The sequence below is a fragment of the Schistocerca cancellata genome, chromosome 5, assembly GCF_023864275.1.
Source record: "Schistocerca cancellata isolate TAMUIC-IGC-003103 chromosome 5, iqSchCanc2.1, whole genome shotgun sequence".
NCBI classification, from domain to species: domain Eukaryota; kingdom Metazoa; phylum Arthropoda; class Insecta; order Orthoptera; family Acrididae; genus Schistocerca; species Schistocerca cancellata.
In genome coordinates, this window is record NC_064630.1 from 493,186,060 (window position 1) to 493,198,948 (window position 12,889).

The window sequence follows — 12,889 nt, forward strand, 5'->3', positions numbered from 1 at the left end:
TGGTTGAAGGAATATGCAACACTTGTCAGTGAAGAGAAAGTGATGCCAATCCTATGTGGTCCATTCAGCAATTTGTTGGGCAGGTCTGTACTGCGCTGCATGGTGTCGTGGTTGCAAAGATGGACCTCGTCATTTACGTCGGGACTGAAGTTGCATATCGTGCAGCCTATTGCGCACAATTTGAGTTGTAACATGATGTCCTGTGGCTGCACGAAAAGCATTATTCAACATGATGGCGTTACCGTCAGTGTTATTCCAAGTCATAATCTGTAGGTAGCAGTCATCCACTCCAGTAGCCCTTGGGCGGCCTGAGTGAGGCATTTTATCGACAGTTCCTGTCTCTCTCTATCTCCTCCATGTCCGAACAACATTGCTTTTGTTCACTCAAAGACGCCTAGACACTTCCTTGTTGTGAGCCCTTCCTGGCACAAAGTAAAAATATGGACGCAATTGAACTGTGGTATTGACCATCTAGGCATGGTTGAACTACAGACAACACAAGCCGTGTACCTCCTTCCTGCTGGAATGACTGGAACTGATCGGCTGTCGGACCCCGTTTGTCCAATAGTTGCTGGTCATGCATGGTTGTTTACATCTTTGGGCGGGTTTACTGACATCTCTGAACAGTCAAAGGGACTGTGTCTGTGATACAATATCCACAGTCAACGTCTATCTTCAGAAGTTCTGGGTACTGGGGTGATGCAAAACTTTTTTTTTATGTGTGAAACCAGTTGTAATCTGAACAGTACCATCTAGTGGTCATTTGTAAAAACGGTTTCTTTGAACTTACGTCACCAATTTCTTCAGTCAGCCTTGCCCAGTCAGGGCTTGTTATCAGTACCAAGTGATTTTGTGTTGTGGAGATGAACTGAAATTTCCTTATCCCAGGGGTAAAAGCCAAGCAAAGTCTATGGATGAGGTGTGATTGTTGGAGTTTTGGTTTACTGCAAGATGGGAGCTGTGTTGCATTTTGTGAATCAAGAGTGAGTAGTTCATCTGGCGCACACAAGAGACTAAGGTCTGCATCTGAATCCTCCTCCGACATGCCATTTCAATCTGTAAGAAGTTTTCTCAGCAATGTACACTTCACTCCAGAGTGAAATATATATCTTGTATTAATAATGAAGTTGGATGCATGTCAGGTCGTACTTAAAAAAAAAAATGAGATTCAGCGTTGCATAGAAGAACTGTGACACAGTGGAGAGATTCTCAAGAGACACTGAGAATTCTGAAGTTGTGTACACTCAAAGAAAGAATTATATCTGCAGTACTGTGAAAAATCTCCTGAAATAATCCTCTGGACTGATAATAGCTGTGACAGAGGCTTATAATCAATATAATTTTTCGAAATATTTATGAATGTAAATGAGCGTTAGTGGACAGTTCTATAAAAAAAGTTACCTCTGTGACACAGGTTACTTAGAGTTACACAATACAGATGTAGATGTAGTTCTGTAACACTAGATGGTGTGGTCAGCACAAAGGGACACTTCATTGACATATGGTCACGACACACTACAGATACGTAGAAAAACTCATAAAGTTTTGTTGGGCTGAAGCCGCACTTCAGGTTTCTGCCGTCAGAGCGCTTGAGAGCGCAGTGAGACAAAATGGCGACAGGAGCTGAGAAAGCGTATGTCGTGCTTGAAATGCACTCACATCAGTCAGTCATAACAGTGAAACGACACTTCAGGACGAAGTTCAACAAAGATCCACCAACTGCTAACTCCATTCGGCGATGGAAGCGCAGTTTAAAGCTTCTGGATGCCTCTGTAAGGGGAAATCAACGGGTCGGCCTGCAGTGAGCGAAGAAACGGTTGAACGCGTGCGGGCAAGTTTCACGCGTAGCCCGCGGGGAATTGGCTCATGCCACAACTGGAGACCGACAGCGTCGACTTCATCTTTCAACAGGATGGTGCCCCACCGCACTTCCATCATGATGTTCGGCATTTCTTAAACAGGAGATTGGAAAACCGATGGATCGGTTGTGGTGGAGATCATGATCAGCAATTCATGTCATGGTCTCCACGCTCTCCCGACTTAACCCCATGCGATTTCTTTCTGTGGGGTTATGTGAAAGATTCAGTGTTTAAACCTCCTCTACCAAGAAAAGTGCCAGAACAGCGAGCTCGCATCAACGATGCTTTCGAACTCATTGATGGGGACGGAAGATGGCAGATATTAGATAATAGGATAATGTGTGATGTTGGCTTCTGTCCAGTTTCTATGGGAAAAGTTATGTATGCTATATAAAGGTGCTCAATATTCAGACCCATTTCTGTGACTATGTGTAGGGGTTCATCTATCTTTTGTAAAGGAAGGCTTTTAGCAAATTAAACTTGATTAAAATTATTATACGTTAGTAGTATTACAACCAAGATTTTAAATTGAGCAGTTTGAGTAGTAGCAGAATAGACAGACCAGGTGACAATGCAAAATCCTTGAAATCAAAATAATCAAATTTAAATTTGTTAAGAAGCAAAATGAATACAAACTCTCAGCCTTCTACCCCCCCCCCCCCCCTTGCCCCCCCCCCCCCCCCGCCCCTCCACACACACCTACCTTTCCTTTTCTTTTGCTTATTTTTGTTGTATCATTACTCCTGATAACTATTTTAATTCATACTTCCTTGCAGAATTAAGGCTGTGATGGAAATATATTGCAGTTTCCAGAATGAAACTACATCAGTAAGCAATGCAACAGTTTAATATTGATTTGGGAACCTGATACCTAGGATTAACAGTTATGTGTATAATAATTTTACCAAATTGAAACTGCCATTTGTCTGCTAGTGCTTCCTACTGTTGCATTTAATCCTACTGTTGCATTTAGTCCAAATAAATGTTTTACTATGTGGCAGTTGAGCATCACATTTACACCTTTGGAAATGTTTGTCATAACTTCCAGGCACAAGCAAGCTTATGGGAGAGTTCACGGAAATTGGACTTGCTTCGAAAATCTCTGGAACTGCGAAGACAGGAATTGCCACCTGACTCTCCAGCAGCAGCACAACTGAAACATGAACTACAGACAGCACAGGCAGCTTCACCTGTCCCTGTAACTTACACCAGCCTGCAACCACTGCGACCAGGCCCTTCTCCAGGACCTAGCCTGAGTCAGCCAATGTCTCCAGCTTCACCAGCAGCATCATTTTCCTCTCCTCCATCTTTTGGGCGCTGTGCTGCAGTCACTGGAAAACTGGAAGTCAGGTACAATGTTTCTGCAATGTCACAATGCATTTATTGATAAAATGTAATTAACATTTGCTAACTATTATTTGCATATGGTTTCACTGGACATTTTCATGTGGAAACACGTTCATCCAGTGTACAGTATTTCTGCAATCTTTTTTAGTTCTGTTTTGGTTTCTCTGCCAACAAGAGATTCTATTTAATTGTTTTACTGTTCTTCACAAAATACTAATATTGTGTAGTATGACCAATTATCAGATACTACAAAAAATGGGATGACTTGTCTCTAGTTGGTTATATTCTGGGGCTCAGATTCTTCAGCTGAAAAAAAGGACAACTTCATGTTAATGAAAGACAATTAAATCACATTCTTTTGCTTTTGAGCTAGTACTGTTTGCTTCCCTAGTGCACCAAACTTAACAGCTAATGGAAGAACTTAGTAGAGGGAGCTTATTAGTATGAAAATCATTTAGAATAATATTAAAGTAATAATTAATCATCAATTTAAAAAGAGTTTACAGTGAAATCACTGATAATCTTATATCAAGGGCAGCTGAAGAGGCACAGACAAAGAAAGGTACACAATGGCAAGGAGAATATGGAGTACTTGTGGTAAACTAGACAGTTTTCAAAACTAATTGTCTGATGTGCCTGAAACAGAAAGTTTATAATAAGTTTGTGTTACCATTCCAGCTTACGTCAGTGATATATGAACTTTCGACGTAAAAGCCATTCAAAAGCTGGGTGATGAAGAGATTTAGTTTGGGAATTAGTAGGACAGATGGGGGACAAAAAAATGGTGAGAGAGCTACAATTGAAGAATTTGAAGACCCCCCCCCCAGAATATAGCCTACCAGAGACAAATCCTCAAATTTATAGAGTAGTTATTAGAATAATATCTAAAAGTTAGCCAATATTTGTGTAAAGTTACATGGGTTCTTTCCTGTTTTTCAAATGGTGGGTGCATGACATGCAACATGAATGATAGGTAATAAAAGTGGTGTGTTTGATGACAGGCTTTTATATCTGCAGCTATTTGGAGTCTTCTGTGTGTTGTATCAGCTATTTTAGAAATTTTTGTTTACTATGAAAGTGACAACACCAGTAATGTGGCTGTTAAGATAAAATGAGTCCAACAGAAATTTAAAGGCTGATGTTTGATGTCAGTGTAGTTCCTTGTGATTTACTTGCACTGTTGTATTATTGAATTTAGGTTTAATTTGTATTTGTTTTCTTTATTTGAAGGTTAATGGGTTGTCAAGACTTGCTAGAAGAGGTTCCGGGACGTTCTCGTCGAGACAAAGATTCCATCTCTGGCCCTGCTGACTTACGTTCCTTCGTAAAAGGGGTTACAGGACGCAGTTCTAGCAAGTCCTATAGTGTGAAAGATGAAACAAGTAGTAAGTTTAAGCATATATACATACACACACACACATACAATATACTGTAATAATTACAATTACATGGAATATTTTCATTAAAAGTAGTGGAATATTGAATTTTAGTACAATGACACCCCCCCCCCCCACACACACACACACGCCTGTGCCAGCTGGACACACACACAAATACTGAGATTGCATTTCAGTAGATGGATAGAGGGGGGGAGAGGCAGGAAGCAGGCAGAATGGTTGGGTGTGGATGAGCTACCTACTTGGAGGGAGACAGTAGGTTTGCTGCCTAGGAATGCAGGAAGGAGGGTTGGCAGGTGTATGGGTTAGGCATGTGATGCAGGGGTGTTGAAACATGATGAAGATGACATCTAAATTTTGATTGGGAAAGGATGATAGGACAGAAAGAGGGAAAACTGTTGGATGGAAGATGTGAGAACAGTGGATTAGCAGAGATTCAGACAAGAACGGTTATGAGGGTAAAGGAAGTGTTGCAGGGATAAGTCCCATCTAGCCCAGAAAGGTAGTGATCAAGGAAAGGATCCAAATGTCCCAGGTTGTGAAGCAACCATTGAAATTGAGCATTTTGTGCCACTAGATGGCGAGCTTTGTTCTAAGCTGAAGTTTGGCTTTGGTCATTCCTTCTGGTGCACATCTACTGGGTTGTCATACCCGCAAAAAACAGGTGTCATATCCTTGTGGAAAGGGGTGGGGAGTGGTTCCAGGATGTTGAGTTCCACCTCTCTTATGGCTCCGTACAAGTCTCTGACCATATTAAACACACCAAACACCAACAATACGTGGATTTTGACAGCTATTACCTGTTCCGCACCAAAAAATCGCTTCCATACAGCCTGGCCACCTATGGACAACGTGTTTGCAGTGATGAGAACTCTGTTGGCCTTTATGCTGAAGATCTCATGAGGGCTCTCACAGACAGCCACTATTTTCCAAGTCTAATCCACAAACAGATTTTCCGTTTCATATCCTCACTCGTCCCTAATCCTCCTCCTCCCCCCCCCCCCCCCCCCCCCCCAGCCAGGAACAAGCTACAAATTATCACCCCCCTTCTCACCCCTGGCCTGGAACAATTGCGAAATATCCTTCGCCAAGGCTTTGATTATTTATCATCAATCATCATGCCCAAGAATCACGGACATCCTACTCAAGATCATAACTATCCGTCCTAAAGTGTTATTCCATCACCCATGCAACATACACAATATCCTGGGTGCATCCATATGCGACTGTCACTCCCAACTCATTGCTACAGGGATCCAGTCCCTGTAGAAGACCCAGTTGCAAGACGTGTCCATTCCACCTACCCAGAACTGTCTATTCCAGTCCTTTCACACACCTGTCCCATCCCATCACACGCATGGTCACCTGTGAGAGTAGTCACGTCATATACTAACTCTGCGATAATCACTGCAAAGCTTTTTATGTTGGTATGACAACCAACTGGCTGTCAACCAGAGTGAATGGCCAGTGCCGAACTTTGGCCAGTAACAGAATTGATAACGTAGTGGCGCAACATGCAGCTGAGCCAACATGTATGATTTCAGTGGCTCTCTCCCTCTAAAAGCCCCTCCTGACACAACCCCCACCTCATCCTAGTCCACCTACTGAAATGCAATCCTGTCATCATGTGTCCAGCCTGGATAACGTGCGGAAAAAGTTGTGTGTGTGTGTGTGTGTGTGTGTGTGTGTGTGTGTGTGTGTGTGTTTTATTACTCGTATCAGAATTTTACATCTCTCCTTTTTCTGCCCCATGTGTAATGATAACTTATGCATCATCCACAGAGCTATCCATTGTTCTTAGCACTATTTCTTCCACATTTTTCACACCATAAACTCATACTTTGTTATCCAGTTCCATTTACAGCCAGCTGACATTATCCTGTAATCCATTTCCTGCAACATTTCACGTTTTCCTTGCACCATTTCAACCCAAATTACTACTCCAACAGTTCGAAGACCTTTCCTTTCCTTAGTTAAAACCCAGTCCCACGTCCTGTTCCTTAAGTATTGTCTAACTGTCGAGTCCCCTCCCCCCCCCCCCCCCCCCTCCCAAAAAAAAAAAAAAAAAAAAAAAAAAAAAAATCCCTTTTCTGGATACCACTTCTCCTTTCACGATGACCTTCATCTTTTCAGATTCTGCCAGTTCCTATCCCTCAGAAACCTCATACTGCAGAAATTAGGGTGTATATGACCCAGGAGATCTGGGATAAACCCTGGAATTTTTTCATCCGGGAGAAAACTGTGAAAAACCCAGGAATTTTTTAGAATTCTGGGAATTTTTAATTGTTTTAATTTTCTGTTAAAATTCTGTAATTTTGACTAGTAAGAACCAATACTATAACAAAGTATATTACTGATTCCCACTACTGCAGAATAATACTTCAAGAATAAAACATAAACGAGAGAAAAAAACAAAAATAACTTAAATTGCAAAGGAAATGTGCCATATACAATGACGTCACACAGTGCTCGTGCAAATGTCTGCCAGCAGCAAAACGTGTCGAAGGCTTTAGAAAGACTATGCAATGCTTCATAACAACAAACTGCCTCCGGTGAGCGTGAAGTCACAACTACTTACATTAGATTCATTTTAGCAGTTATGAGCGAGCTCTTGCGCATGTGCAGTTGAGTCACGTTTGAGTAGTAGATTCTCCCGCTTCTGGCTACAGGAATATGGCTGTTGACTTTGCAAGCAGTCACAGCAAGCCGCTAAATGCTACTGGGAAAAGGGGGCACCAAATTCATATTGAGGGAAAATATACTGTCACTTAACAACAAAAAGTGTGTTTTCACCTGGGAGGAAGTGTAATTTTAACCGAGAAATCCGGTAAAAATCCGGGAAATTTTTTTTTCCTTGTCCACATATACATCCTGAGAAACACATCTCCAGGGCATAGACATCCCTGAACCATCTGTGCTCCTTCTGCGATATATTGGTAATGTGAAATCCTAACTATATACAGCACATCTCCAAAATTGAAACCTTTAATCTCCAACACCTGTAAGAGCATTTCAGACATCACCTCCATAAATTGTCCAAACTGTTGACGTCCTACTCCTGGCCTGGAGCACCCATCACCATGCTTTCTACCTACGGTGAACCCCCATGTCAACCTCTCATAACAGTTTGCTAACTCTCTCCCAACACTCCATGAAATACAGAGCCCAAACTAACCCAAAACATTGTTGTTGACCTTTCCACCAAAAGCCTCAACCCCCCAGAAAGTTCATTCCTATCCAGAGGCGTCACCTTCAACCTCAAGCTTAAGTTTAATTGTATTGAACTTATCAAGACCTACTCATCTTCTCCCAATTCCTAAAGTGGGAAGGTTTCTTTGCTACCAATTCCTAAATCAAACTTGACCTAATCCCAACATAGGACTTTGCTTCTCCCACTATCCAACTGCAACCCCTCCCCCTCCCTCCCACCCTCCTCTCACACCTGACAACCCTATGGAGATCATACTCCAGGAATTCTGTACCACTAACTTGACCTCAGCACCATTCCCCAGGTTCCTTCCTAAGAACAATAAGCTCTCAGCAGAAGAAAGAACAGCCATTCACTACCTGTAGATAAAGACGGAAGGCTTCCACAAAACTGTCTTAACTCCTCCAGGTACGAGAGCTTGAACATAATCTCCAATCCCTACTGAAATCCTAGGCCCACCCCAAAACCTCTTTCCTGAGTCCATCTCCCTTCTCAAAGATATGACACCTTGCACATCTACTTTCTACATGCTTCCCAGAATATACAAACCAACAATCCTGGGCACCCCATTGAGTTGATTATTGTGCGCCTACACACCATCGAGTTGATCATTGTGCTCCTTCTGAAGGAAATTCCACTCTCATTGACCAACACTTCCAACCTTTTGCCCTAAACCTAGCCTCGCACATCAAAGATACTAACTTCCTTCACCTTATATCCCTGTGTGTTACTCTTTACGTAACCTCCCTGTACACCATCTCCTCTTATGTCCATGTCCTTGCCACTATTGCACAAGTCCTTCAGATTTCAAACCCACTACCTCATTCATCATACACCTTACTAACTATATCCTGGCACACAACTACTTCCCCTTCAAGGAGAAAAAAATGTAAACAAACCTGCAGCACAGCCATGGACACCCATATTGCACCCTCCTATGTCGACCTTTGTATAGCCTCCCAAATCACCAAACCTGTTGTCTGGTTCAGTTTCATTGATAATGTCTTCATGATCTGGACTCTGGAACAAGACACTGAATCCTCATTCCTCAACAACAACAACAACAACAACAACAACAACAACAACAAAAACACCATCCCTCCAGTCTGCTTCATCTGATCCTCCCCAGCCCAGCATGCCACCTTCCTGGATGTTGCTTTCTACCCTTCTGATGGTTCTATCCACACCACTGTCCACATTAAATCCACTAACCACTAACATTAACTGTATTACAACAACTGTCATCCCATCCATTCGAAAAAATCATTCCCACACAGCCAGGCCACCTGTGCACGGTATATCTTCAGTGACAAGAACTCTCTTGCCCAGTATACTGAAGGTTTCATCAGGTCCTTCACAGACAGACCTACCAACCCCCTCTCCCTGCCCGCCACTCCACCTCATCACCAAACCTAGTTTGTAAACACATTTCTTAAGTCATATTCTCACACACCCCTAATTCTCCCACCACTCTCAATGTTCCAACTAAAAAGGACTACCCCCGTTGTCAGCCAGTGTCACCTGGATTTGAACAGCTGAACCATATCTTTTGCCAGGGCTTTGATTATCGATCATTATACTGGAAATGAGGGACAGACTGCCCAAGATCCCTCCTAAAGTGCCATTCCGTTGCCTGCCCAATCTAAATGACATCCTGGTCATCCCTATGCAATCCCTGTTCCTGTCCCACGTCATATACCAGCTCTGCTGTAATAGCTGCGCAGTTGTTTAGGTTGGTATGACAACCAATCAGTTGTCCATCAGAAAGAATGGCCACAACCAAACTGTGTCTAAGAACAGATGCCTAGCCTGCCCATCTGCCACCTGTTGCTTCTTCATTCGTAGCCCGGAAACCTGCTGCCTCGGTCCAATCTGGTAGCTACCCATCCCAACTCCTATTCTCACCTCCCCTATCCACCCCTCTCAACAGAATCCCCACCCCGTCCTAGTCCACCTCCTGAAATTCAGTCCCAACAAGGTGTGTGCACGCGCACTGTAGCTTGACAAAGGATTTATTCCAAAAGCTAGCAAAAGTTTTCTCTCTTTTGTGTGTGTCGGTTGGCATCTCAAAGCTTCTGCTATTTGGTGACTGGTTTCCGTTCCTCCTAAGTTATTTGCATTGCACCAGAACTTTCCTACATGTTTATAATCAGAGTACAAGACCACTGCTTTTTGTTTGGTTTTAATTTGTTTGCAATTATCTTGTTGTTGATATGGCACTGTCTCTCCCCTCAGAAAGAAAGATTGAAAGTAATTTGTGTTACCGCTATTTCATTTTGTTTTTGGTCTTGTGAGGATCACATTAATTTGATAAGCTTCATTCCTTCTAGTCTTTATTCTTGTCCAGTATTCCTTCATTCTCATACATGGCAAATATCTTTGCTCTTTCTGTCCAAGAGGTTTTTCTCTTTGGTGTAATTCTGTTCTGAAAACCTATGACAGCCAGAATTTTTTGTCACCCTGTCTCTCTTTTTCCTTTATTCTTATTTATTCCAAATCATTGTGTACCACTTGCATACATCGTACTTTGGCTCTCTTGTTCACATAGCTGATACCTATTGCCATGTTGAAACTTCTTACTGTTCTTGGATCACAGTTGTTTCTATGACAGTGCAAGCTTTTAATGAAAAGTATGGAAACAAAATGCAAGAACTCTAATTCAGTAGGGGCCCGTATGATATTTCAACATCACACGAGGCAGTAAATAACAGATATTGTGCCCAAAAGAAAGGGGTGGTTTTGGTGGTGGTTGTGGTGGTGGTAGTGGTCATGGTGGTGTTAGTATTAAATGTCTTGGTCATCTCTGTTAAGTGAACCCCTATTACGCCAACAGCCTTTCTCTTCTCATCAAGCATATCTAGTTTGCATTAAAACTGGCATCTCCTGTAACAATAAACAATTAGTAGGTCCATTTTGAGTAACAACACCATGCACAATAATGTGTAAAATTAGTATTAATAATAATTTTGGAAAGAAACTTCAGATATTGATGATTCTGTGCTTGGTGACAGTGTTGACTGTTGAGAACGTTATAGGAACATGAAAAGTGATGTCTAACTTATTGGACCCTCCCATGAACCATGGACCTTGCTGTTGGTGGGGAGGCTTGCGTGCCTCAGCGATACAGATGGCCATACCGTAGGTACAACCACAACGGAGGGGTATCTGTTGAGAGGCCAGACAAACGTGTGGTTCCTGAAGAGGGGCAGCAGCCTTTTCAGTAGTTGCAAGGGCAACAGTCTGGATGATTGACTGATCTGGCCTTGTAACAATAACCAAAATGGCCTTGCTGTGCTGGTACTGCGAACAGCTGAAAGCAAGGGGAAACTACGGCCGTAATTTTTCCCGAGGGCATGCAGCTTTACTGTATGATTAAATGATGATGGCGTCCTCTTGGGTAAAATATTCCGGAGGTAAAATAGTCCCCCATTCGGATCTCCGGGCGGGGACTACTCAAGAGGATGTCATTATCAGGAGAAAGAAAACTGGCGTTCTACGGATCGGAGCGTGGAATGTCAGATCCCTTAATCGGGCAGGTAGGTTAGAAAATTTGAAAAGGGAAATGGATAGGTTAAAGTTAGATATAGTGGGAATTAGTGAAGTTCGGTGGCAGGAGGAACAAGACTTCTGGTCAGGTGACTACAGGGTTATAAACACAAAGTCAAATAGGGGTAAATCAGGAGTAGGTTTAATAATGAATAGGAAAATAGGAATGCGGGTAAGCTACTACAAACAGCATAGTGAACGCATTATTGTGGCCAAGATAGATACAAAGCCCACACCTACTACAGTAGTACAAGTTTATATGCCAACTAGCTCTGCAGATGACGAAGAAATTGAAGAAATGTATGATGAAATAAAAGAAATTATTCAGATAGTGAAGGGAGACGAAAATATAATAGTCATGGGTGACTGGAATTCGAGTGTAGGAAAAGGGAGAGAAGGAAACGTAGTAGGTGAATATGGATTGGGGCTAAGAAATGAAAGAGGAAGCCGCCTGGTAGAATTTTGCACAGAGCACAACTTAATCATAGCTAACACTTGGATTAATAATCATGATAGAAGGTTGTATACATGGAAGAACCCTGGAGATACTAAAAGGTATCAGATAGATTATATAATGGTAAGACAGAGATTTAGGAACCAGGTTTTAAATTGTAAGACATTTCCAGGGGTAGATGTGGACTCTGACCACAATCTATTGGTTATGACCTGTAGATTAAAACTGAAGAAACTGCAAAAAGGTGGGAATTTAAGGAGATGGGACCTGGATAAACTGAAAGAACCAGAGGTTGTACAGAGTTTTAGGGAGAGAATAGGGAACAATTGACAGGAATGGGGGAAAGAAATACAGTAGAAGAGCAATGGGTAGCTTTGAGGGATGAAGTAGTGAAGGCAGCAGAGGATCAAGTAGGTAAAAAGACGAGGGCTAGTAGAAATCCTTGGGTAACAGAAGAAATATTGAATTTAATTGATGAAAGGAGAAAATATAAAAATGCAGTAAATGAAGCAGGCAAAAAGGAATACAAACGTCTCAAAAATGAGATGGACAGGAAGTGCAAAATGGCTAAGCAGGGATGGCTAGAGGACAAATATAAGGATGTAGAGGCTTATCTCACTAGGGGTAAGATAGATACTGCCTACAGGAAAATTAAAGAGACCTTTGGTGATAAGAGAACCACTTGTATGAACATCAAGAGCTCAGATGGAAACCCAGTTCTAAGCAAAGAAGGGAAAGCAGAAAGGTGGAAGGAGTATATAGAGGGTCTATACAAGGGCAATGTACTTGAGGACAATATTATGGAAATGGAAGAGGATGTAGATGAAGATGAAATGGGAGATACGATACTGCGTGAAGAGTTTGACAGAGCACTGAAAGACCTGAGTCGAAACAAGGCCCTCAGAGTAGACAACATTCCATTGGAACTACTGATGGCCTCGGGAGAGCCAGTCCTGACAAAACTCTACCATCTGGTGAGCAAGATGTATGAAACAGGTGAAATACCCTCAGACTTCAAGAAGAATATAATAATTCCAATCCCAAAGAAAGCAGGTGTTGACAGTTGTGAAAATTACTG

General features: G+C 42.2%; 1 protein-coding gene across 3 annotated transcripts in view; it reads left to right on the forward strand.

Annotated features, from left to right (window-relative positions):
* The window catches only part of LOC126187703 (serine/threonine-protein kinase N), a 347,916-nt gene that overhangs the window by 225,652 nt on the left and 109,375 nt on the right, over positions 1–12,889 (forward strand). For all 3 annotated transcript variants that reach the window (XM_049928946.1, XM_049928945.1, XM_049928947.1), the window contains exons 6-7: positions 2,908–3,209; positions 4,437–4,591. In XM_049928946.1, the coding sequence (XP_049784903.1) occupies positions 2,908–3,209; positions 4,437–4,591 (457 nt within the window). The remainder of the gene's footprint in view (positions 1–2,907; positions 3,210–4,436; positions 4,592–12,889) is intronic.